The 26,504-nt window shown below is 37.2% G+C and overlaps 1 protein-coding gene across 12 annotated transcripts in view; it reads left to right on the top strand.

The window, feature by feature from the left end:
* Window positions 1–26,504, top strand: part of CLASP2 (cytoplasmic linker associated protein 2) — a 136,708-nt gene that overhangs the window by 20,925 nt on the left and 89,279 nt on the right. For 11 of the 12 annotated variants that reach the window (XM_082754919.1, XM_082754920.1, XM_082754928.1 and 8 more), the window contains exons 6-8: window positions 740–837; window positions 7,055–7,125; window positions 24,117–24,263. In XM_082754919.1, the coding sequence (XP_082611045.1) occupies window positions 740–837; window positions 7,055–7,125; window positions 24,117–24,263 (316 nt within the window). Of the gene's footprint in view, window positions 1–739; window positions 838–7,054; window positions 7,126–10,154; window positions 10,243–24,116; window positions 24,264–26,504 lie in introns of those variants that run through there. The other variant, XM_082754921.1, reaches the window with a different exon arrangement.

Genomic DNA, 26,504 nt, shown 5'->3' with positions numbered 1-26,504 from the left:
CTGGAGAAAATCAGTTAAGAATTTGTCTTGTTTGTTGATCCTTAGTGAAGATGTAGTTCATATCTTGATAGAGTGGTTGTGGTTTTACCGCAGACTGTTACAAAGAAAAATACCAAAATAATTCCAGAAATTCTTTATAGAGAATAATGGCATTTACTAACATGCATTTTTGGCACTTTTTGTTGTGATGACTTTTTTTGTAAAAGGCAAGCTGTCTCTTTGCTTTAGCTATTATTAACCCTTACCCTATCTCGTCTTACTCCTATTCTTGTGCTTATGTGATACCACCTAATTGCTTATGGTAATTGCTTGTGAAGGAAGTACAGGAAATGCTGGTCACTTTGGCCTACTCTTGTGGGCAGTCAGATACCTAATTTTACAGAATTGCCTCACTGTTTGTAGAAAGAGATGAAGGCAAGATGAAGCATCAAGACTGAGTGCAGGGACTAACTTTTGGAAGTGTTGCCTAGTGTGATAGTGTCCTAAATACAGCACATTTTTGATGTTCTTATTCTTACTTCATGTCATTCCCAGAAATTCCCTCTAGAGCTGTTATTTCTAGGATTTTTCATTTACCATCTTGAACTAACAGTTGTGTTTCCTTTCCATTCTCACTGTTTCAACTGTTTTGTGAAATGAGTTGGTGTGCAGGCCAATTGAAAGATTAGTGAGCTGTCAGCAAAATGCTGTTCAGGTTTCTGTAATCCGGAAATGAATAATTTAAATTTGGCATTCACAGGTGAGAGATGCTGCCATACTAGCCATTGTAGAGATTTACAGACATGTGGGAGAGAAAGTACGAATAGATCTTACAAAGAGAGGAATTCCTCCTGGAAGGTGAGTTAGTTGTTTTCATTTTATTATCCTGAGCCATTCTGTTACTGGTTTTTATCAGAACTTAAAACTTACTAAAAACTTAGTGATGTTACAAATGTTTCTGACTTTCTTTTGATACTGTCTTTCCTGCTTGGAAGAGGCATGCGTTTATAGCTCAATGCAGTCTAATACTCACCAGTTAAAATACCCTGGTTTTAAGAGAAGCTGAGAGCTGGTGAATAGTAGAAAAATGTTTCAAAATTATGCAAATATATACTGCATGTTGTGGAGAGTTACAGTGAACACTGGGGAAGTAATTGGAAAATACTTGAATGTATGCATCTTGTTCCTTATTCTAGAGTTGGTGTTTAGCCTGAATGTATAGAGTTACAACTGAGTAACTTAAATCAATCCTTTTCATGCGTTGTGTATGCGTGAAAGAGAAGTGTGCCTACATGCGTGAGAGTGAGATGAAAGTATGGCAAATATGCAACAAGCTATTACTTTCTTGAAGATAGTTATAATAAAGAAATATCCTCTCTTGCTTCTTGCTAATTACCCTTTCCACAACAGAGGTTTGCTTATGGGCCACAGTTAAATAAGAGAGAGCTGTTTTTCAGTGTACCTGCTTTCCAATTCTGAAACTGAAATTTCTGGGATTTGCTGAGAAAGGAGTATTCAAAAGGAGTATAAGCTGGTCTCATACACATGCTGTCATATGACACTGGATATTTCTTGCAAAAGGTGAAATAAAAATTTGAAAATGCTTATTTCATCAGTAGTTTTTCTTTCTGAAGAGCAATTCTTTAAAGGCTGGTCTGTGTTGTTTGTAGCTTAGTTTATGTGAAATAAAAATAGCCATTGTCGTCTTGCTATTCTTGTAAGGATTTGTTTCTTTAAGTAAACTAGGTAGAGCTTGAACTTGTACTTGTTGGGAAAGACTGTTTATACAATAAATCTTTAAAATTCCTTATTAAAATTATTTACACTTCTTAAAAATGTTAGCTTATTACAAACTAACATAACATTTTACTCTGAGTCTTCAGCATGTTTCTTGGTTTTGAGAAAGCTGAATGTATCTATTGCGTGGGGTTAGACAGAATATCAGAATGGATTCTGTGACTCGTGAGACCCCTCTAAAAATTATTAGCCTTAGTTTTCAATGATAATTTTTAGGGTACTGAAATACTGTAATAGGAGAATGGTGTTGAATTTACTATTTCACATGCCAGGCAGAGTTCAGCCTCTTTGATCAAATGCTTTCCCTGCCTCTAGGAATGAGAAGTCATACATACTCATTCCTTTCTATTTAATGGTTGTCACAGTTATGTAGTGTGAAATGTCTATGTGGTTACCACAGAAGTTTAAGCTATATTAATAGTACAATTTCAAAAATTCAGTTCTACAGCAGATAATTATATCAGAGAAAGTCATGATATATCAGAGCAGAAGAATGCAGATAACAAAAGCTTTTGTCTGTCCTAAGAGTGTTGGGTCTGATCATACATTTAGGTTCAGCACTTATCCTGTTCACATTTCCCTGTGATACAAAGTAAGTAAATCTTGAGATCCAAATAGGATTAAACACCATAGGAGATTTGTCTCCTCAGGGTAATCAATAGCTTCTAATTTACTTGCAGTAGTGGTCAACCTCTTATTCCTACTACCTGAATCATTTGAGTACAAAATTCCGCGTGCTCTGAAAGCAAGCACAGTTTCATCATTTTCATTTACATAAACAAGCAAGGCTGTACTTGGTGCATGTCAAACTGGTTCTTGTCACTGAATCTCAGCAGTTTCACACCTGACATCAAGGCCAGTGTAAGATAATACATGAGCTGAGGCTCAGTGCTGTGTCCTTTAAAGTAGTCTTCAGGCTGGGAGGAAGGAGGGAGATAAGATATACTTGAGTTGTTGCACAAAGCTACAAGTCTCCATCCCTAGCACTGTCAGAAAGCAGAAGTCCTTTAGTCTCTTCCTTCTTCTTAATACTTCTTAAGAAAGTAACAAGGTACTTGACAAATCTCAGGAAAGACAGATTAGCTCTGTCTCAGACTGTTGCTCCTTCACAGGCAGACCCAATTTAAGAGGTTTCTTCCCCATTGTCTGTCAGAAGTTCTCCCTTCACTTAGATGCATTAAACTTTTTGTGTGGATATGCAGGAGCTATGGTGTGTGAAGCAACTTGATTTAGGGCATCATCTTAACTGTTCTGAGGGGAATTTATGTTCATATTTGTGTGTCTGGGTAGGTTTTAAGGATTTCAAGTATTACAGATAATCTGTAGTTCAGACACAGCTGCTTTCAGTTCTTCAGGTCAGCCCTAACCACACTGCAGCTCTTTCACTGTGACAGTGCATTAAAATGGTGCATAAATGTAAATATTAGCACCATTACTTCAGTATTTGGTACATGTGATTTAATAGAATGTAGGTTTGTACAGTTTACATAACAACTGACACATGAGAAGTCTGTCTGTTGCTGCTTGAGTGCACTCTGCCTTAAAGCTCTGAAAATGAGAGCTCATGACTTTCCTTCCTTTCAGCAGACATCAAGCGTTGTTTACAGAAATCAGTCAATTTCCTTAAATATGCAAATAGGGTAAGCATGTTGTGTCTATATAAAGCCAGATGTGGCTAGTAGTTTAATAATACTAGGTTAAAAAGGCTTTATAATTTGCACCTGGTAAGTGTGCCTTTGTGGAAAATATTGGATTTTCTAGAGAAGGATAATTGGACCTGTATAGGAGTCTAGATGGTCAAAAAAAGAAGAGGGAGTTGCACTTCTGTATTTCAACTCTACTTGCTACTATTTCTATTTTTCTTCAGTGCATTCTTATTCTCTCACAGAGATTAATTTGTGAATTTCTGTTTGTGACTGAAACCAGTGAGTTCCTCTTTCCATGTATTGTTTTTCAACTTGTAAATCTCGGAACAGTATCTTAATTTTGGCCTGAAGCACATTGCTCAAAAAATCAGTATCAAATCAGTGGCTGGAGATTTGGATGTTGTGTTTCACCTTTAGATAAAGTTGCTGCCAAAGAGGATTGACAGTCTTTGGTACGGGGCCTGTAAGTATTAGTGTTAATATATTTGTGAATACTGAAAGTGCATACTGTATTTCTTGTTCTAAGAGCCAAGAATATTGAACAGTTTTTTTTCTGTTTGAGCCAAATGGAATTTCCTACAGTACAGAACATGTGTAGCTGATCTTCCATGAATATAAATAGTACATGTGGATCTGGAAGAGAGCAGCAGTTGCTAGGTCTGACTGTTAAAAGCCTTTTAAGAGTTTTCAGGAAGTCATCTGACAGCTTTTCCCACCATTACTTGAGAAACATAAATGTATAAAAACACATTTATTTGTTTAGAGAGCTCTTGTGTCTAAGGCCACAGCTTGATATTTTGATACGTTATGTACTTTACAGGATGCATTTATGAATGCTACATTTGGTGTGGTATGCACATTCTACTTGTCTGTCTAGTTCATACTGTAGATAGGGTCCATCTGTGTGTCCAGATGTAGACACCCGTCTGTGAGATCTTTTTTTTTTTCAAAGGAGGAAGTAAAGGGAAATGTATGCCAGCTCAGCTGTGTCTACACTATAGAGAATGTGTCTGTCTGAAGCCAGAAAGATGTGATTGTAAGCTTTCAGGAGTGGCAGTACCACAGTGTTCTCCAGCCTGCACCACTGACTGCGTAGCTTTGAGTGTTGACAAAGCTGTTACTGAATGTTCCTGGTTACTACTTTGTCAGATATTTTGCCCAGAGTGAGAAGCAATTTATGTATTATTATAATGTATTCATAAGAAGGCATTTCATTTTTCTCTTAAATTTAAAATGCTCATTAAAGTATTTTTTGATAACTAAGGTCAAAAGAGCAGGAAATACTTTTTCTTTTAAATTCTCCAAAGTGGGGTGGAGGGTGCGTGGGTGTGTGTATACACGTACGCAGCATGCCATCAATGTAACAGGATATAGAAAAACAAGGGCAAATTTTGATGGAAATCTCTTCATCTCTATAGTGTTGATGTTCAGTTTCTCTCAAGATAACAGCTTCAGTGTTTCGCACACAGCATTAAGTCCTTACTAACTGGGCAGACTGGTAATGCAGCGTTCAGTATGGAATCCAGTAGTGTTGAGGTGAACTCGCAGTCCCTGGTAAACAGTAAAAATACTTAATTTTGCACATATGTAGCAATTGCATTTATTTCCTTTTAAGAAAGTAAGATGGCATAATACATTACTATGTGTATTGTCTGATCCTATTGTTAAACTTTTCTCTTCATACATTTGGAAGCATGTTGCACGGTAACGGGTTTCCATATGTGATTAGTGAATACTGGTACCCAGAAAGCACTTAATGCAATAGCTGTAGTTTTACTTTTTGAAGTCTAAATGCAAAAAATACATTACAGTATAACTTGCTTTTGCTTTACAAATAGACCTTTTAATGAAAAGACTCAGGTTTAATATTAAGGCAGCGTAGTCTGACATTTATGAATTGCTGCTATTTCAGATGGTTTGCTGTGGCTGCAATGGTTGTAAATGCAACTGTGGCTCAAAAGGGAGAGGTTCCAAGGAAAAGATTGACAAGTACATTAGGAGAAGATTATGCAAACTACTACGGAGTTATAAATAGTTTTGAGATAAGCTGAAATGGTAGAGTAACTGCTGGTTTGTGTTACGGATTATTCAATTACACAATTAATTTTTGTTTGTTTGTTTGTTTGTTTGTTTGGACATTTGAAATAAGGTAGGCCTTCCTGTGGAATTCTCAGCTAATGTGATATTCTGGTTGTGGGCCTGAATAAATGACAAAGTCTGCTCTCCAGCAAATTGCTTTCAAATATTTGGAAAGTAAAACTAACATGTTGAGAGCACTGAAGCATCTGAAAGTGTGAGGAAACGCTGAGGCTTTTCATATTGTTTTCTGGCTGCATTTCATGATTTTATTATAACCTTTGTTATTAGATAAAGGAGTTTCAGGTGAATGAAAGAGGTATGCAATGTTGGTTGATGGTTGGACTTGGTGATCTTAAGGGTGTTGTCCAACCTAAACGATTCTGTGGTTCTATGATTCTTTGACTTTTCTCCTTTCTGTGCAAAGAGAATTTTTATACCCAAGCATGGTTCTTTTCTGTTTTTCCCAATTTGTCTTAAAATAGTTTGGATTGTGAGCTCTAAACAGAGCCATTCAATATTTGTTCTTTTAGCAAATTTTGAATCAGATAATATAGCTTCTAGTCCTCATAACGTAGCTGAGCTATATCCACTTAGAGAGTTGCAGACCGTTATGTGGTTTATAGTTGATAACTATGTGCTTAAGGTCAGGATTCAATCCTCCTAGTTTTGTATCTAAAAATTCACATGCATGTTAGATGTTACTGTATGCTGAGTAGCCTAAGATGCAGAAAAGACTTTGGAGAAATGTTAGGAAGTATTCTCAATTGTTTGCAGCTGGACAACTTACTATGTTAGTACAAACCCACTGCTAGTCTGTTGGTCAAATTTTTGTCTGTGAGACACTACTTTTACTGCATTTTCTGCAGAAGTGATGAGAAATAGCTGTTCAGGTTTGGCCAGCTTTCTTGCTTGAATAGCATTTTTTACCACGTGGGACCGGACTGAAAATGTGGATATTTTTTATTTGTTTATTTATTTATTTTTCTATTTACATTCAGCTAAGCACTTGCAGTATGTTTTTTATTGTGTTTAAATCAGCGGTAAGTGTTGAACATAACTAAAGTGTTTAGTGTACCTTAAGTTTAGAAAAAAGCATCTTCTCTTTTTTTTAGTGGAGGCACAAGCCACTTCAAAAATATTTTCATAACAAAGCTGAGATCTTGATAAAATTTATAATTGTCACAGAACAAATTAAACAGTAATGTCTATTTTGTTCACTTATGATTCTATATCACCACCATTCTGAAGTCACTGTGTAATACTACTGAACCCGTACTTTAGAATTTTCATTATATTTAATAATGTTAATAATGACGCTCAGTTTTATTCTTCACTGACTTGGCTTAGCTTTATGTGCATTTGCGAGAAGATGCTCAACTAACTTAAGAAGAAGAGTCCTTTGGAAATTGTTTCTACATATTCATAATCCCTTGTATATTCTGTGTTACTGTTTTATATATAATAAACTAAGTTCTGTTTTTACCAGTAACCTGGGAGATTTCAGAGATGTAAATATATACATGCATATACATATAATTTGTTCTTCTTTACAGGTTGCAAACAATCTTTACAAAATTTGATGAAATAAGAAACTCTGGAACTATGATTTTAAGTAGCATCAGTGGTGAGTATAAAGGAACATATGTTTTTAATCAGCTTTATATTAACACAAGATAAATATTTAAACACTAGCATTAACAATGTGAAATGGATGACTAGAAACATATATAAGACTACTAAGAAAATCAGTTCATAGTGAAACAAACTTACATTAGAAAAAGTGGTTTTGGGACTGTCAGAATACAGGAAAAGGTTTTGAAACTGCACGGAAAGCAGCAGAGAATCTTTAACAAGTTTTGCATCCACTCAGTAGAGGACACAGGAATGCTGCAGAGTATTCATGCACAGAAAAAAAATCAAATGAGCCTTTTTCCTATCTTAAGAGCATTTCTAAAAGAAAAGGGTAATCAAGTGATGAATGTATTATGTGATTTTTTTCTCAGTTTAAAGTGTTGAATAATGATTGTAATACATAAAATACATAAAAATAAAATACATAAAATACATAAAATTCTCAATTGAAGATAGGTGATTGCAGCATTCAAAGACACTTTAATGTTTAAGTTAAGACTTCCTTTTAAAATCCCCCTCTAATGTACTGAGTTTAAGCTCTTTTTTTGGTGCATTTCACAAAAATAAAACCTGTTGTGCAAAGAATCCTTGTTTCTTCCTACTGCATTCCTGAGTTAGTATTTTATAGTAGGAAAGAGCAAAACCAGCATTCTTTCCTACTTAAAAGTATACTTTAAGAAAAAAGGTTGCATAATATCACAAGGGCGGTGGTGTAGCAGTGGCTTTAATACGATTGGATTTGAAAGCTTCCTTATCTTTCTTCTGTAAGCAGTCAGTGGCTTTTGATTTATACGGGAGTGTTTTCAGATACTCATTTTTGTTGAAACCAGTTATTTTGACTGAAAACAGGCTCTGCTAGATCTAAGAAGTAACTGTGCAAGAGTTTTTTTTTCTATGATTTTGAGGAATGCATGTGATGGAAATGCACTTTTTCATTTTGAATGTTCTTACCTTTCTCTTGTTTGTGTAAAAATTGAAGAGATTGTAGGTTTGAAGAAAATGTGTTTTCAAACCTTTTCCTTGAGCTAATAGAGTTTTATGTTGCATTCCGGTTTGAAGTAAAACATTGCTATTCTTGAACACCTGAAGAGTAGAATAGTAGATCTGTAAGGATTGATAGAAAAAAGAGAAGAAAATATGTGTTAATTTTGGAGGAAAATATTTTACATAACTGTTCTGTTAGATTGTAGATTTATTCCTTTTGGAAGGGTAAACCATTGGTTTTTACATTTAAAGTTCATGCTACCGCATAGGTTTGAGCTGTTCAAAGATACATTTTACATGCGTGTTTTCTGTTGGCAGTTCTCAGGAGAACTGAGAAAGTTAGAGGAAGGAATAAAAATGTGTTGAAATAATTTAGATGTATATGAAAATATAAATACAACATAGTTATTGCTGGACTAGTTTACATAGCACTTAAGAACTTTTGGTCTGTATCTTACGAGAGTAGACAACGTTTATTTTTCTTTAAGCCATTTTATCTCATCTGTACAATGCAGGTGTCAGTGCTTACATACAGTGGTATAAATGATTTGTCTTGTAGGTGGCAAATTCTGTGCAAAAGTTACTATGAGTCCATCTGTTTCGGTCCCAGAGACAGAATCCCTGTAGTACATTTGTTTCAGTATTTTTCGTTGAACTGCTTTTATCTGTTGAATCCATCTATACTGTTATTTTTAAAATGTTACTGAAAAGAGATTTTTCTATTTGTTAGCGCTTTAGCTGGGCTTTGTCCTTCATTTGATGAAGCTTTCATTTAAAGGAGCTTCAAAAGCCAACAAACAGGCAAGAAGCATGGAAGGCACTATGGAAAACCTTGTGTTTTGTCTACATTCATAACAATGCAGCGTATCACGAGAATCGTATCAGGATGTGTTTGTCTGTCATGCTAAGCCTTGCATGTAGTGCTTGTCATGCCCTTCCACTCCAACAGAAATGTTCATACCCCTGCAAACCAGGAAGGTTCTTTAAAGCACCTCCCCATTTCTCAGCAAATGAATTTTAATTTCTATGGAAACAGACCCAGCAGCCAATCTCAAAGCTGCAAAAGCACTTGTTTCTGCTGACTGGGGTTTGTAAATACTGTTTTCACTAAGAGAATTTAAACCAACTCCAGTATTGGGCAGTAGTGTAAATTTTGAGACGTAGAATTAAAAGTAGGGAAAATAATAACACTGAGCTCTACACTTTACTCCATTCAGTAGACAGAATGATCTGAACTGAATGTAAATTGTATGTCTCTATTCAACCCATGCAATTTTCCTATTTAAATGCTATGTGCTATAGTGTTAGCTTTGTAAATAGGTGATAGGATACAGCGATTTTAGTATCACAGTTAAGGGGGAACTATGTTGCAGGTGATAAAGATGCAGTCAAGTTATTATGTTCTCCTAAAAAAAAAAAAAAAAAAAGGTAAGAAAAATCCATTGAACTAGCATGTATCTGTTTTGCCGTATTACGTTTTTTGTTGTTGGTGGTTTTTTTTTTTGTATTTCCCTATGTTGGTTTCTTTGTGGAAACAGAGTTTCTATGGAGACAGTGACATCATATTCTGGCTGAAATTTTAAATTTCAGCTGTTACCCGTGGTAGCTAGTATCTTGAAATATGAAAATTTGCGGAGCAGCAAAGCAGTACTTTCAGTTTGATTGTGTTTGAAAGTCGATGACGGGCGCAGGCTGATGCACACAACGTTTTTTAAGGCCTTTCTGCATGTTTCTAGGACCTTCCCCAACTGAGCACCCACCCTGCTACAGGTGAGCGGTTTACAGCCGCTGCCAGCTCCCTGCCTCTCCCAGCGACAACCCCTGCCAAACTTGAAACTCACCCTTGGACAAGAGGCAACAAATCGCGAGGAAACACTTTGTTATTATTTAACCCGGGGCCGAGGCAGGAACAGGCCGCTAGTAGCCATTGCCCGGAGGCCGCCTCCGTCAGCCCCGTGGGCCAGGAGGGTGGCTCCCTGATGGGGCGAGGCGGGCCCGGGGCGGAGCGCTGTAAGAGTCGGGGCCGGGCCGTGCCGGGCCGGGCCGCGCCGCGCAGGGCTGCTATTTTGAAGCGGGGCGGTGGCTGTGGTGGCTGGGAGCCGCGCTATGATGGCGGTGGGGGACGGTGAGTAACGGCGCCATCATAGGGTCCTCTCCTTCCTTATCCTCCTCTTCTTCTTCCCCCCGCGATGCGGGCGGGCAGGAGGGGGCTCGCTGCAGGGGCCGGGCTGTGTGTGGGGTGAAGGCGTGGGTCGCGGCTGGGCATGGTGCCTCGTTACACAAACCCCTGAAGTAGGTCAGTGAAGCACCGCAGGATCCATGCTTCTGTCTTTCTCAAAACTGGACGTATGTCCCGTTTCCTGGCGGCCGTGGTTTCCTCTGTACCCCTTGTTGTTTTCAGAGAAACTTGACGAGCTGCCTTTGAGCTTGAAGCAAGTTTTAGGATGAACGAAGAGAGCTTTTGCGTTTGCTAATTACATCCCTAAATAATATTAAAACCTCTCCTTTTACAAAGTTTAAGCACTTAAATTAAGGCGAAAAGCTTCTCTCACAAAGTTTAACTACTTCAATTAAGGTGAATCTTTTATCTGAATTTGCTAAGACATCAGCAGTAGGAATCCTAGAGAAGACCTCTTCTAAAGCGTCTTGAAATCTACATTCACCACTTAGTTCTTTGACTGTGTGGAGCTGAAACAGAGGGAGCAGAGCAGCAAATGTAAGGTTGTGCTGCAGTGTTCAAAATATTCAGGCATTTTTCTGTTGTTTGTTTTTATTTGTCATTGGCAAGCTGCAAGGGAAGTCAGGTTAAGTAAGGTCTTTGTTGCTCATTTCTTTCCTAAGAATGTTTTCCTTAGTGTTTGTTTCCCATGAAGCAGCCTGGTTCTCTGTGATGTAAACATGGATTGTGGTAACTTGCAGATTAAGGGTGCAAGCTGTAGCCTGTTAAGGAATAACTGTATTCCCTAGGCAAAGCGATGGGATTTTTGTGGTTCTGTAATGGTCGAGGTTTATAAAGTGAGGGTGGTTGTGGAGCTCTCCCTTGTATGATTAGATTTGTCATTAACAAAGGCACTAAGAACAAAGTACTGTTCAGGCAGTCAGCTGATGTTCTGTGTGGGAGCTTTGAGCAATAATGCCAGATACAATTAAGAGTGTGTAGGATGATTATGTAACTGCTGGTCTCTCTTAAAACTATTGCTTACCACATTTACAAGGAATTCAGTCTTTTGGCATTGTGCTGTGAAGTTGTTAGGGAAAACAAAACCCTAGCAACTATTAAGAGAACTTTTTGACTTCTATTTCTGAATTGATATGCCGGTTTAGCTCTCATTTTCTGTTTTGTGAGTGTCCTGCATATCCTGCAACATAGCAGAAACAATTTGTTTAAAGGTTAGTGATTCAGTAGCCTTTGAGAATTGTCTTTCTTGACAAAATGGCTCTTCATTGTGGCCAGTGTGTATGTTTGACTTACTGCTTGTGAAGGTGGGCTGATGTTTGGAAGGCTGCTGTGCAGGTAGGCCAGAGAACAGAAACGTTAGTTTATTTCATTTGGTTTGCCTAGATATGCTGTAAAACTGCATGGAGTATGTTTGGAAGTACTATATAGAGGTCATGATTTCAACATTTTGTCCTGAGTGCAAGACACTGGCTTATTCTAACTCTCTGCATTCTTTCAGTTTTCTTGAGCACAAGCAGAAATGTAAATAAAATGTGGTGCTTAGTTGTTGGATCTTAATCTGATTTCTCAAGTGAAGATTAAAGGGCAGAGGCAAGTCTTCTGTTTATCCCTCTGTTAACTGTCTCAGGCTCTCCAATTTTTTGTTTGGAGCATGTAGAGGAAGAAAACAGTATTGTTTGTGGTCCAGCGCAAACAATTGAATTGTTACTTCCACTGTGCTGAATGCATGCCAATGAGAAAGCATTCAGTGCCTTGATTTAAAGGCATTTCACATACTTCTGTGAATGTAGGCCTGTTTGTTCTGCAAGTTGCTGAGGAAGACTAGTCAAGAACTGTTTCTCACTCTGGATTTCTTGTTTCTTGGAGAGGATGTTGCATTTCTGACCTTATCTGTTGATAAACAGATTAGGGTGTTAAGGAGGTAGCAAAGGTATTTGCAGGGTGGCTCATTGCATTGTACATTCCCTTGGTGACCTGTAGTTCAGTGGCTTCCATCTGCCCTTTGTCACATTGTCACTGACTTCATTGTGCTACTCTGCTATTTTGTAGGTAAGGGACTGTCCTGCTCTCAGTTCAACACGATAATTGAAATAAGGAAAAGATTATCTGCTTAAAACTTGGGGCAGGGAGAAGAGGCATGAAAGGGAGATTAGGCAGAAGTTTTGTTCAGATGCAGTAAACATTGCAGTTCCAGACGTAAGGTATTTGAGAGCTATCTGAAAGCATCTAATCAGCTTTGTAAGCAAATGTATTTGGTGCCAACACTTGCCTGATTAGCATATATAAAGTGTTATATTTTGGATCATACAGATGAAAGAAAGAAATGTATTTATTGGATTTTTTTTATGTCATGATGTTTCATGGCTTAAAGCACTTGTCATGTTTCAAATGATAAAGTACATGTAACTGATTTAGTTGTGTATTCTAGTAACTATATGTAAATATAGTAAGAATCATCCTTATATCTCACTACATATGCATATCAAATTACGAGTTTTGTCTTCTTTCAAAATACCTCATTAATGTATGCATGGTCCTAGAGTACAAGAACAATCTTCTATTCTCTGATGTTCTGCTGAGCGGAAGGCTGTCTTCCTAAGTCTTTAATCTGATTAGTACTTTCTGTAAAATGTGGGTGCTGTCCAACTTTAATATTTTACTTTCAACTGAAAAAAAAAAAAGGCATATTAAAGGTACAGAAACTGTAGCTGTGGTTCAGACAATAGCTTGCTTTCAAATATATAAAATTGCCGTGTATTTGCATTTTTGATGTTTATTTATGACTTTATCTTAATTTGGTGCGAGGGTGGAGGGTTTTTAAACCCACGTGGTCCTGTGGATGATGGTAATAAATTTGTTGTTCGGTTGGCCTAGAAAATGGACAGGATGTAGCTGTGATGCTTTCTACTGTCCCAAGCCATTTCCTGAAGCAAATATTTTAGACCCTAATAGAGGGAGGTACTGGGAAATAGAAATGCATCACTTGTTCCCTTTTCTGTTCTTTGGGGCTGTTTCTAAACATACTAACTGTGCCTGCACTGGCTCCCTTCCCTCTAATTGCTGTGCACTGCTCCTCTTCCATTGTTAGCAGCTGGTAGGCACATTGGTTTGAGAAATGGCTTTACTCTTTGTGCTTAAGAGATGAAGGACAGATGCTGTAAGTTGGAAGTTGGTAGCTGTTCTGAATCAAACCAGTTGAAAGCTTCTTTTCACTGTAAAGTCATATGGTACTCTCACTGATTAGCATAGGTTCTGAGTAGCGTTTTGTCTATAAAGTGTGCATACCATTGCTAGTAGCTGTAAAAGAACACTGGAACAGTGAAACAACTAAGTGGGAGAGGGAGGGAATGTGTAAAGCAGCCAAGGGCTGTATTAAAAGGAACCATTTCTGCTCATAGAATGGATGAACACAGCAAGGTTCAACACTGGTATGAATTTAAAAAAGCTTCCAGTAAGAAATAAGCAACTCTGTTTCCTTGATAACAAATGCTCGGAGTTGCAAACATGAAAACATACACTTAGTTTCTCAAAACAACCATGGATTCTAGAGTAATAACTACACTTATATATATATAGTTCTAGAATAATAACTATGAGTAACTTTTGTCTTCTGGTTTCTAAATGAAATTTGTTAAGTCTAAAGGAACTTTTGGTATTCAGTTTCAAGAAGCTTGTGTATGGATGTTTCATTTTTGTTTTGTTTTGTGGGGGAGGTTGTTTTTTTCCTTAAGCATGACAGTTCACTGAAAAGGTTTCCAGGTATGCCTAATTTGGCACCTGGAAGTGTTAGTTGCCTTTGGGGAGTATGTTTCCTTTTTTTTTTTAGGAATAAGTTATATTGAGGGAAAAAACCTTGGTGTTTCAATTAATATCCTGTTTTTTGAAACATCTTTGATTAATCCAGACTATGGTTTATATATTATAATATTACGTATGTATATAACATATATACATTTTAAATATGTGTTTGTATATACATATTAAAAAATGTAAATTTTGAAATGAGTGTTAGGATTGCCAACAGCCCAAGGAGAAATTTATAGTCTACTAAGCATTTTCTTTGACAGATTCTTTCACATGACTAATTGGATATTTGCCTTGCCAGGTAATGTTCATCTTTGTTATCTATTAAATATGAAGAGTTACTGTTTCTATGTCATTTTTAATAAAGTATAGCTGTTGTAAATACTGAAAAGAAAGTAAGCCATAAATGGATCATTTCAGATTATCTTCTTCAGAAGTAAGGATTCTGCTATAGCGTTCACCTGAGTCAGATTCCACTCTGTATATTGTGTTTATAAATGTACCTTAGTTTCAAAGACTTGTGTTCATGGTTTGTGAATCCTTTCCTTTCTCAACTCCATCAAAATATGCTTCTATAGGGAAACAGGAAAGAGCCTTCTAGTGCTTTTGAAAACCAGCTATATCTTTAGATGCTTACAAGGAGTAGCTGTAATTTAAAATTCAAAGGAGTTGTACAGTTGTATGGAATATAGGCAATGGAATTTTTGAAGTTACCAGTTTAATGGTATAGGTTCACATGTATTTAATTGATTGTAAAAATCCTGCTCTTCAGCTGTGAAACATTTCAAAGCCTTCAGAACTGTAGATGGTTGGAGTCTCAGGAAAGGTGAGGAGAAGGGATGAAGATGCAGAGAAAAACTTTTAACAGCCTTGAGGAGAAACTCATTGTCTTAAAATTAGATATTTTTGCTTTGGTGGAATGCCAGAACTCTGTGAAGTTCCTTGGCCACCCAAGCAATTAACCTAAGTAGATGTATTTTTGCCAAAATACCCTTTTACCATCAATGATCATTTTGTGTGTAGAACTGGTAAAAGTCTCTAAAGCAGTTGACTTCTGAAATACAAGGTTTGCTATTGAACTTTAGAGTCAAAAGCACTTCTGCATAGATTTTTTTGGTCTAAAATCAGTCTAAAATTTTTGGTCTAAATTTCATCATCGACTAAATTTATATATTTTTTATAAACTCCTTAGAAACATTGAGGAGAGCATGTAAAATGTTTAATTTGGGGATTAGGTGATGTTCTTACAGAAGAAAAATGGCATCTACTAAAACTGTCTAGCTGCATGCCAGACACTTCTGATTTTTCAGATCTGATGTGAGGTTTTTTCATTTTCTATATGAAGTTCAGTGGAGTCTATGGTAATAAAACCACAGTTTTTTTTTCACCTACAGTAAAGCTGCAGCATTGAGAATAAATAGAAGGTAATTTGGCATAATTTCTTAATCTCCAGTCCTGAGTATGTCAGGTAGAGAACAGGTTGGCTAGTGAGCTCAAAGGCCGTTAACAACCCCTTTTATTCTGTGCTGTGGTATGCATGTTTTCATGTTCAGATAAATGTTATTTTCTAATTCCTGAACTATATGCATTTAGAGTAAAATTAGAAATAATAAATCTCTTTACTGCTGTGTGTTCATATTAAAGCTATACGCTTGCTCCACCTTTAGGAGCTGTGTTTTATTTTTGAATCTGTCTTGCTGTTTTCCATTTCCAACATGCAAATATAGTTTAACACACAGAAATTGGATAAGCTAAGAAGTAATGTAAGCTTTTTCTGCTCAAGTAATTTCTCTGATGTTAAATCTATCATTGTCAATCTTTAATAGTAAATCACAATTTGAGCTCTCTCTAAGTGTTCTTACTGATATTACGTGATATATATCACACATATATGTGATAATGAAGGGGCATATCATACATGTTAAAGGTGAATGAACGTGGTCCTTAAATCTGCCTCTCTCACCTTTGTGGTGATATATTCCTAATTAATATTTTGAAATTTAAATATTCATACAAACATTTGAATTTAACTGAACTAGGTACTGGAACTACTGCAAACAATTCCTTCCTCAGTGGGTGCCAGTTGCTTGACTGACTTAGCTACAAGTACAAAGGCAATGGTCCTTTTTTCTCACTTTTCTGAACTACAGTACCCCATGTTGTAATTCATGCATAGTGGATTCTAACCAAATGTAATGTGTTTTCATATTAAATATAGTTGTTTTAAAATAGGTTAATGGATTTGCTGAAGTACATACTGAAGCTACTGAGAGTAGATACTTAGTGTACAAAGGAAACTTGCGAAGAAGACTTAGGGAGCCTATGTAATGAGACCAGGCCTACTGAACAAAGAGCAGCTATGAAGTTGTAGAATATTTTAAAGATGAATAGCACAGGCTTATACTTCAAGAAAGTAGTTTTACCTTCAAAAAAGCTATTGGTATCTTTAGCAGCTGGAGTGAGGTATTTCTCCAACGATCAGGTCTTCAGTAAGCAGGCTACAACAGTTAAATAAATCATAGCCAAGTCCTTTTTTGTAGCTCATAGATTTACCAGCCATGAAGAAGTAAAAATCCTCTTCAAACCTTTTATTTCTTTTTGGTTATTACTATTTTAAGTGAACTACCCAGTTTCATTACAATCACTGTCTGGGTAGAGAGACTTTATATGGGAGTATTCATATTCATTTGCCACAGGTCTTGATTGTTTCAGACGTTCCTGCCTCTGTCATTTTCCTTCTAAAATTTCATAGAAGGATACCCACCTCAGTACAGGTGTTTAAAATTTTACTTTGTGCTGGAGCAGAGGAGTACTCCCAGCAGTTACTGCGATACAGGTACCGAATCAACCTATGCTGATTTATCAGAAATTATCAGAAATTATCTATTTGTGATTTCCTCTACAAATAATGTCTCTCTTCTTTCTACGCTTATTTTTTTGATTGTTATTCCCACAACACTATGTTAACATGTTAGCACTGAGTGTAGTGTGGCCTTTAAGCAACAGCATCCTAGAAATGTTGAGGAAAAATGAAACTAAGTATGTACTTTCTTCATGTTTAATTGTGAATCCTGCTGTAGATGGTGCCTTGTCATGAATTCTACAAATCCTGGCTGTCCTTTTCTTCCCCCTCCCTCTTCCCTTTACTGACTAAATCATTCTTTAGTTACTGGTAGGCCATAGACTGCCAGGTGTTGATTTAGGAGACTATTCAATGCACCTGAGGAAAGCTGTGAATAAAGTTGTTGACTTTCAAAGTACGGAAATACTGACTGCATCTTCACTATGGAGTAACATTTGGGAAATGCGTAACAAAGGAAAGGCCAATTGGAAGGTAAATAATTTAAAACTGACTAAAGGAAATAGTTCTGCAAATGCAACTGGACAGTGGAAATCATTTTACAGGTGCTGCAAATGTAAAAGATAGGTCCAGATTTGCAAAATCCTTCCCTTAATTGTAGTAGCTAATGATTAAAATGAGAAAATTACTTCAGTTTGAGGAAGATATTTCAGAACTAGAGACTGGGACAAAGCTTGGCTTGGAAGGGCAAAAAAGCTCAGCTGCTTGTTTTGGCTTTTTGCAGCTTTGTTTGAAACTTTGTCTTCTAAATCGCGTCTTTCAGACAGACAATAGAGTTTATGGAGTGTAAGACTAGCTTTTATTTGGGGTGAGGAAAATACTATTGGAATATTTTATATTTTCACTGAATTAAGTCTTCTCTGAAGATAGTCTTTCATGAAACTATTGAGGGAAATGGATAAATTATTAGTATAATTATAATAATTATATAAGAATTATACTATAATATCAATATATAATATATAATAAAATTATAATATAAGTATAATAATACATGTATTATTATTAATTACATTGTTAAATAGTTATTAATTAGATTATTATTAATTATACATTATTATATAATAATAATTTATTATTATTATTATAAGTATTATATAAATATAGTATAATTCTTAGGCTTTAAGAAATGGGAATAATTGTTGTGGCAAGTGCCATTGCCATCCCTAAACATTTATTTTCTGAATGTCTCTCTCAGGTCTAGTTTCTTTCCAGTTTTCCCCTCTTCTCTTGCCACATTCATTTAGATTCTTGGTGTTATGTTTTTCTTCTTTTGTTTTGTTTGTTTCAAGGCACATCTGGCATGGACCTATTTCACTGTGCTGTAGCGATCAGTGGAGCCATGCTCCACCTTGCAATCTTACTGGAATGTTAGGGGAACATTATGCTGTTGATCCAATTAAAAAATTGTGATACATTTAGCTGATTCGTTTGCCCCATTCCTGTTACTATTTGGGGTTTCCTGTGCTTGTGTTTTTCCTTGTTTTAAGATGCTGTAGTCCACTAGAACTGCCTGAAAAAAGCGGCACGTTAAGTGAATTTGGCTTTAGAATTGGTTGCAATACATAGTGTTTATTTGTTTTATTTTCTGTGCTTTATTGTTTATTTTGCTGTTGTTTGGTGTGGTGTTTGTTTGTTTGTTTTCTTTCTTTTACCTTCACTGGCACAGGGATAATGACTGGGAATTCTGCCTTTATGTTTGGTCTAAAGCATCTTGGGCGTGCTTCAGCTGCCTAAACTTAGGCAGGTAGTGCCTTTTAAGATGCTCTGCAACTTCCAGCTGAGCCACATGGTACAGAGTGTGGCACAAGACCTGTGGGAGACAGGTGCCCTTCTGGAATGTCAGCTGGAGGTAGACAGGATGCCCAGGACTGTCTAAATTGAGTTTAGAATGAATGGGTGTAGGGAGCTGAATCCTGTCCTTTGTGGTAGGACAAACAGATTCCTGCTGTATGGAATATCTGATGTGTAAGGGATAAAGTGCTTGCTAAATAGTTGGGGCATTGGCTTGAAATATTGATTATAAGGATCAACTAACCTGATGCATCCCTAGTGCTTGCGGCTTCCTTTTCATGCTTGGTGGAAACTGTTGCCGGCTGTACCAGTTCAGCTGGAAGCAAGCTACTGACCCAGTCCCAGCTGTTCAAGTAGTTAATGCTGGCTATGTCTGTGCAGCACCAACTGGCAGTTGGTAGGTGCAGGATGTGGGAGGGAAAGGTTGGGAGTTGAATCTACTTGTCATTGTTTTGCTGAGGTGTGATTTTGCAATAACGTTTTTATAAACAGTTTATGGTGTGGAAGAGGAACTGTTAAGAGTAGTCCAAAATCATAGTATATGTTAGCAATACTTGAAAGAAGAATGTTTATAGGAAGGACATGTTTTTAACAAAAATCAAGGTTTAGAAGCGGTTTCATTAGACTGTCCTCTTTGACTACTCTGTACCTACTTTAAAACGCCACATACTGGTATTCACAGCCCGTGCAAGATCTTGACTGGTGCTTTTTTTGCCTTTATGGCCAGCTTTAGTTCGCTGTTACTGCAAGGGATCTTGTTGCTTTTTTTTGTTTTTTTCTTACTGTGGTATTACTTAGGGATCTGCTTTAAGATCAGTTATCTTCTGATGAGCTTCTTCTGAGTAACGTGAGCAGAGTGTAGATCTATTTCTACAGGCATATAGATGATGATGCATTTCTTTCATTGTTGTCTGTGACTTAGAAAATGTTAGATATTAAACATCACATCAATTCTATTACTCGTAAGACCAAATAGGTAAAAACTTGAGTTGTGGTAGCAATAAATTAATTTTCACTTAATAAATATCAATATTTTTTTTCTGTAGATATGAAAAGGTTATGATTTTCTTTTGTCCCTGCGTACATCTGTAATTACCATTATTGCTTGAAAACCAAATCAGAGTAAATAGGTTGCTAAGACGTTTTCAGCACTTGGAATACTGGAATGTTCTTTGAATATTGAGTTTGCTTTTAAGTATTTATCCTTTGACATGTCTGAATAATTTTTAAAACAGGTAATACATATGTATAATCTGGCCACCGAAGGTAGTGCTACAAGACAGAAAGATATCCTTTATCTTTTAGTTACTTTTAATTCAAATTGCATAGTGCGTTACTTAAGAATTTTGGTATTTGAACCTTTGCTGTGGTTCACAAATCTGGTTTCTGTTTTTAGTAGAACAGCTGTGTCTGGATTTAATCTTCAAATAACTTTATCAAACTTACAGTTTACCAAACTCTAGAGCCTAATCTGTTGGTCAGGTTGGTTGGTTTGTTTGTTTTACTAGAAACACTCTATTGACTCTTCTGAAACATTTTGTAGAAATCTACCTGAACTCCTGGATACCTGTTCACTTGCTATGGAGCCCTTGTACAACACATGCTGACTTTGCAGAGCTCTCATTACTGTAGAGGAGAAAACTTGTAATGCTGGAACTTGTGTTGCTAGCTTTATGAATATAACAACCTTTTTTGGTACTTTTCTAGCTGGAAGTTCTTCATCTGGAAGCAAAGTTGTACCAGAGTGAGAACCTTTGGTGCTCTCTAGGTTTCTTCAGGAGCTTTTGGCAATGCTAGATTCCAGGCTTTCTGTGGGGAAGTACTTAGCACCAATACCCTTACTATCCATTGAGATTTAGAATGAAGGTACTGAGTACAAGGACAGTCTTAGGAGATTTAACTGAGATGTGGTCTCTTTCTTTGTGTTCTTCCTTTCACATGTTTTGTACATTGCTAGCAATAAGTGCTGCTAGGAGAATGTTCTTTCAGCTGTCAGGTATATTTGCAAATGTTCAATTAGATATGCTGAAAGTGTTTGGCCTAGTAAATTATCTTAATACATTTTAAATTGCTTTTAGTTGTTTTTATCAAAGTCATTCTAGATTGAAAACATGTTTGCATCCTTCAGATGGACTTGATTTGAAACTATCAATTATATTTAGTCTTTTATGGCTTCCATTGGAGAAAATAACTTCATTTGCAGACTACGCAAAACTACTGTTACAGTCATAGCTGGGTGCTGTCAGTACAACCGTCGTCATGCTGCACACGGGGAGTCAGGAGCTTCAGCCCTCTTACAGGAGCTAACTGGGGGCGTGTAGTAAATTGTCTCAGTTCTGCTGGCTTTTGTAGACCCACACCTTGCTTCTGCCCTGTGGATTAACAATTGTACCTTGAGCCAGAGGTCTGGGCACTGGGCTACGTGGAAGTGCTTTTGTAAAAGAGGCAAACTAGTGTCATGGCACTCAAGTGAGAACGCATGGAAAGCATGTCTTCATGGAAGATTGCAGGTTTCAGGTATTCACAAATACTGCTAGGGGTCTTTCTGAAAATGAAGTGTTTCTAAAGATAAATTGGTATTACGCTGTTAATAAAGCCTAGGGAAATAAAGCTGTGACAGCCTAAATGGGTGGAGAAAAACTTAAGTTTCTGTGAAAGATGGTACAAAATTTTCCTGTTCTTCTTTATTTAAAAAAAAAAAAATACACCTCAACACTTACTACTTTAGCCTTAAAACTTAGAATTAAGATGGTAATGTGCTGTAACTTGTGGTGACTGTACTTCTTTTTTTTTTTTTTTTTTAACATAAATCATGAAAAAGACCAGTTAAGAATGTCTATGTATCAGTGGTCAAGGTGAGTTCTATGATTCCAAAAATCCTTTTGCATTTGAAGGGGTGGGGAAAAAAGAAATGTAAAAAAATGGCTTTTTAAAGGCTAGGTTTTCCTGCGGACAGAATAAGTGTATGAAACTATTTCATAGGGTGGGTTTTTTAATCCAGTGTTAACAATGTTTGGTGTATAAAAAAAGTCTTTGAGGTTTAGAAATATGACTATATTATCCAGAGCATTGTTTAATATATGGGCCCCTAATTACACAACATGTCAGTAACTAGGAATGTTTGCTTCCCAGAGTACAGCATTGTTTGGGGTTGTTCAGTTTCTGTTGTTAGGTGTTTTGTTGTTGTTTGTTTGTTTGTTTTTGGTGGTTTCTTTTGATTAGGAGATTTTGCTTAAATGAGCAAATGCTCACTTCATATTTTTAACATTGTGCTGTAAATAAATTCATTTTTTTTTCAAAGGCCTCTTGTGCAACATTTGCATATCAGTGCTGCATTGTTATGCAGTTTGGTAGCATGAAATGTAGCGTGTTTCATTTTGAATGGTAAAAATAAAAAATGTTTTTGTTGCTTTATTTTAATATTTACATTTGATCGGTTTTCACAATAGCGTATTAATGTGTCAGGCTGTTCAGGCTGCTTAAAAATTTGCAAGATATTACCTAATGCTGTTCTAAAATTACCTGTAGCGTTGCAGGCATCCTAGACTTTAACAATCATCATTTGCATCCCTATTACAGTATGACACTTATTACATTCAACCTGGCATCGGTTTGGTGGCGTTCCCTGTTCAAAACCGCGACGCCTGGCTCTTTTTGTGCTGCTGGGAGCACAAGTAGCAGGGATGGGAATGCATCTGCCTCCCCAGCCCTAGGGCTGTGCAGCCCCGTGCTGCTCCCACAGCAATGTGGGGCCAGGGGGTGATGCCGTGGCCCCATACCTGGCAGATCTGCACCCCAGTGAGCATGGGGAGCTTCTCTCACAAGCTGGCGTTTGTGAGAGAGGAGAGGGCGGGATGATCGCCATGCAAGCTGTCACTGTGTGTCCAGAGGTTTCTTGTGCCTTTTTTTTTTTTTTTGCTGTTTCTTCAATCATCAAGATTTTTTTAGTGCAGTACACAGCTTTTTGCTGGTGCTAGGAAAATGTCTTCACTACAGGACCAGTGATCTCTGACATGTTAAATGTGGGTTGTTCTAACGTTAGGTTTTGTTGCGAATGCTGCAGAGAGGGGAAGAGCCTTGCTTTACCATTTTAATGAAAGCTGCTTCCCTTTGGGAGGCTTTATTATTAAATATAGTTGATAATTTGCTGGAAACAAGCTCTGGATAAGCAATGGGTAAACAGTCTCCCTTCCAGAGATAACAAGGGTTTGCAATTAATTTTATTTTTTTAGACGTGACAGGTTTTAGAGAGGGTAATGTGCTAAATTGATCTTCTATTACTGTAATGCAGCTGGGGCTCAGCCTGGCCCATTTTAGTTACTATGAGAACATTTTCCATGTCGATGCTTAGACAAATCCTTCCTCCACTAAGTGGGTTGATAAACGGTTGTGTTCTGCTGCAGGTTTTGTTTTCTGAAGCACTGGGGCTGCTTTACGTAGTGACTAGAGATTAATCCCTCCCTTGCTTAGATATTAACAAAACTGTGCTCATAGGAGAGAGGATCACAAACCCCGAAGTGCAGTGGGCAGGCAGTCTAATGGCTTGAACGCAGGATGGCAATTGTGGCGGACACAGCGTGTGGGAACGCATTTATTTGCAGGAAGGATTCCCACCTTCTCCTTGCCGATGATGTCACCTCGCAGCCCATTGGTTCTGCCGGCACCTAGTGCAGGGAAGGCAGAGAAAGATGCCGGCACAAACCTCAGCGGAGGATGTAGGGTGTTTGCGAGCAGGTTCCCATTACATCTTCGCTTAGGGTTGAGAATTCACTGCGTTGCGGCCATGTGAAGTGCTGGGTCTGTCCTAGAGCAAGGGGATTTAAGAGCTATCAGAGGAATGAGGCGGCTGATCTGCAAGCGGATCTGCGATTGTAAGTTGAAAAATCAGTGTGGAAGGAAGGAGGCAGGGAGTGCTGGTAGACACATTGTGGGAGGATGTGCAGCAGAAAAATGCATGCGTGAGTAAAAGGGAGAAAAGGGAGAAGCAGTAGACTGCAATGATAAAAATCATATTAAGGCTGTCCTTTGGGGAAAATATTCAGAAATGGGCAAAAAAAAATCAATCTGTGCAAAGATATTTTCCCTTTGTGGGAATGAATGTGTAGGATTCATTTTCTGCATGCAATTTTAGAGTGGTTAATTAAGGAGGCAAAAGAATGTTTTATAAGCACTGCTGTGTAGAAAATGTTATTTACCATTGTCATTTTATTCCCAGGTCACAGACAGAGGACGAAGTGATAAATCCTTTTTTTATTTATGCATTTTGTGAATCTCTGTGAAATGTGAAACAAAATAGCAGATCAGCAAATAAATATACCTTCATTCTAATGGTTTTATTTTTATTTAATGTATCCTTTTCCAGACAAAAGCTTTGATGATGACGAGTCGGTGGATGGAAATAGGCCATCATCAGCTGCTTCAGCCTTTAAGGTTCCTGCACCTAAAAAGCCAGGAAATCCTTCCAACAGTACAAGAAAGCCGGGTTCGGCTGGTGGGCCTAAGGTTGGAGGTAATGTAAACCTACTCAAGTCCCTAATAGGTGTTCCCAGAAACCTTGCTAAGAGAGAGTACAGAATGGAACTTTGGGAGGTGATGTTTAATTCATGACTGCAGTATTCTTTGCAGAGCTGGAAACAGTAAGGGACCATCTTTTATGTAATTAGTTGTATGTAAAAGTGTGTGCATGTCTGTCTGGCTTTTTGGATGTACATTTAGCTTATAGAGGCCTCTGATAAATGAAACAAACATCTGAAGGTGGTAATTGTGTTGGTAAAATGAGTATATGGGTGCTTCTTTGATGGAATTCACACATGACTTAATATATAAATGAATGTATTGTCAATTTCTGGAGTAGCTCTGTGTAGGTGAGATTTTTGCTCTAAGGCCTACACCATTTCACATGGTTAGAAAGGGCAAGCCATCAATTGTGTACCTCAACAGAGGTATGTAGTGCAGCTCAGTGACTTCTCTTACTCCTTAAACTGTCAAGAGTAATGTGAAATTGGTTGTAGAAGACAAAAATGAAGGCCAAAACACTTGCCAGATTTTTTTGCATGGTAGACTTCAAAGCAGGGTAATGATGATGCTGACTAATTGTAACTGTTGAATGTGGACATCCTCCCCCCCTTCTTTTTTGTTCTTTTTCCTTTTTTATAGTGAGGAGGGGCAGAATCTAACAAGCAACTGTTTACTGCTCTAAAAAAAAGTAATAGCTTTTTTGATGGTTCATGTACATATTCAGAAAAATACATAATTAAGTGGAAGTATACCATGCTTCAGGTATGGCATTTTATGAAAAAGTGATTTTTTTATTAAGGGATTTTTTGAGTCATTTTTTTCCAGAGCCTATTCATGAAACATCCTCTTATATGAACTCCAAAGCAAAGAAAAAAATTGAACTAAGGTATGCATGCCAAACCAGCTGCCTTATGCATTTGCTTGTCAATAAGATATAGCTCATGTTTTGACAATTTATTGCATCTCTTATGTGATCTTCAGACTTCCTGATATATTGAAAAGATTCCCATAGGGTGGGATGAACGGTGCTGTAGTACAACTCGTGCTTACAACTCAGTGAATCATGAAGCACCACTTAAAAGATTTCATAAAGGAAGCTGTCTCTTGGAAGTAACTATTAGTATTTTTTTGTTATTTGTGTACCTCCTGTAAGTTAAAGCATGGTTGGTTTGTTTGTTTTTACATGCAAAATGTAGTACCAGAACCGAACACTTCGGATTCCTGTTTCAATATAAGTATAATTGATATTGCCTAATATTAAGTATAGATATTTGTTAATGAGGAATTGCTTTTACATTTGGACTTGTGAAAAACCTTTTCAATAAAAGCCTGAAGGTAAGAGAACAGGGAAAGGGAAATAAGATCAGAATAAACACTTAACTGGTTAATCACTTTATCTAGAAATTTGATAGATAGAGTTAATTAAAAAAATGTTGGTTTTCCTCCCTTTCCTATATTGCCAATCTTTTAAAGATAATAAAATGGAGAAGAAAAAAAGCATGGAATAAGGACAACATTTAAGCATGCCAAAAATAGAGCATTTGGGTTGTTCCTTGATTTATACCTTCTCCTTTCGACTTCAGTATTCTTCACAAAATGTCTAGAAGGTAGAAATGTGCCTTCTGGTCTTCAGTGCTGAAACTACTTTTGTCTAGTAACCAGCTTGCTAGCAGATAGAAATGTTAAATGTCTGCATTTAGAGGGCCTTACCCTTCTGAATAGTATTTACGAATCCTGCATCTCCTAGCCTATCAAAAAGCATTAGCGAAGGTGCCATTTTTATTTCTAAGTCAAGTTATCTTCCAGAAGTAAAGAGTTTCCCCTAACTTTATTCATATGAACAGCGGACCTAGTTTAGATTAGAAGTCTATGTATAGCCTACTACCCTATCTAACAGGAGTCAGAATTGGTTGCTAGATAAATGCACATGAACAAGGCAAGTGTCCAGAAGCACACAGTCTTTACCAGACAAAAGCACTGGGTTTAGAGAGCTTCACTCCACAGATAACCGTGGGCTTCAAGGAGTCCTGTTAGAGCATCTTATTGTGCTTATCTTGAGACTTCCTGGTTCTTGTTGCATGTGAACAAACTTGATCTCTTTTGTATCCACTTTCTGTCTGGGTCTGCTTTACAAGCATCTAAAGGCACACCTAAGATTTTTTTTTTCAGCCCCCAAATTACCTTCTTTGGCAATCTGTGGTTCTAGCAGTTGTCTGCTCTTGCTGATTCAGTA

This window comes from Aythya marila, assembly GCF_965140915.1.
Source record: "Aythya marila genome assembly, chromosome: 2".
In the NCBI taxonomy this organism is placed as follows: domain Eukaryota; kingdom Metazoa; phylum Chordata; class Aves; order Anseriformes; family Anatidae; genus Aythya; species Aythya marila.
The sequence above is the reverse complement of the archived record's forward strand: the minus strand, read 5'-3'. Positions and strand labels throughout refer to the sequence as shown.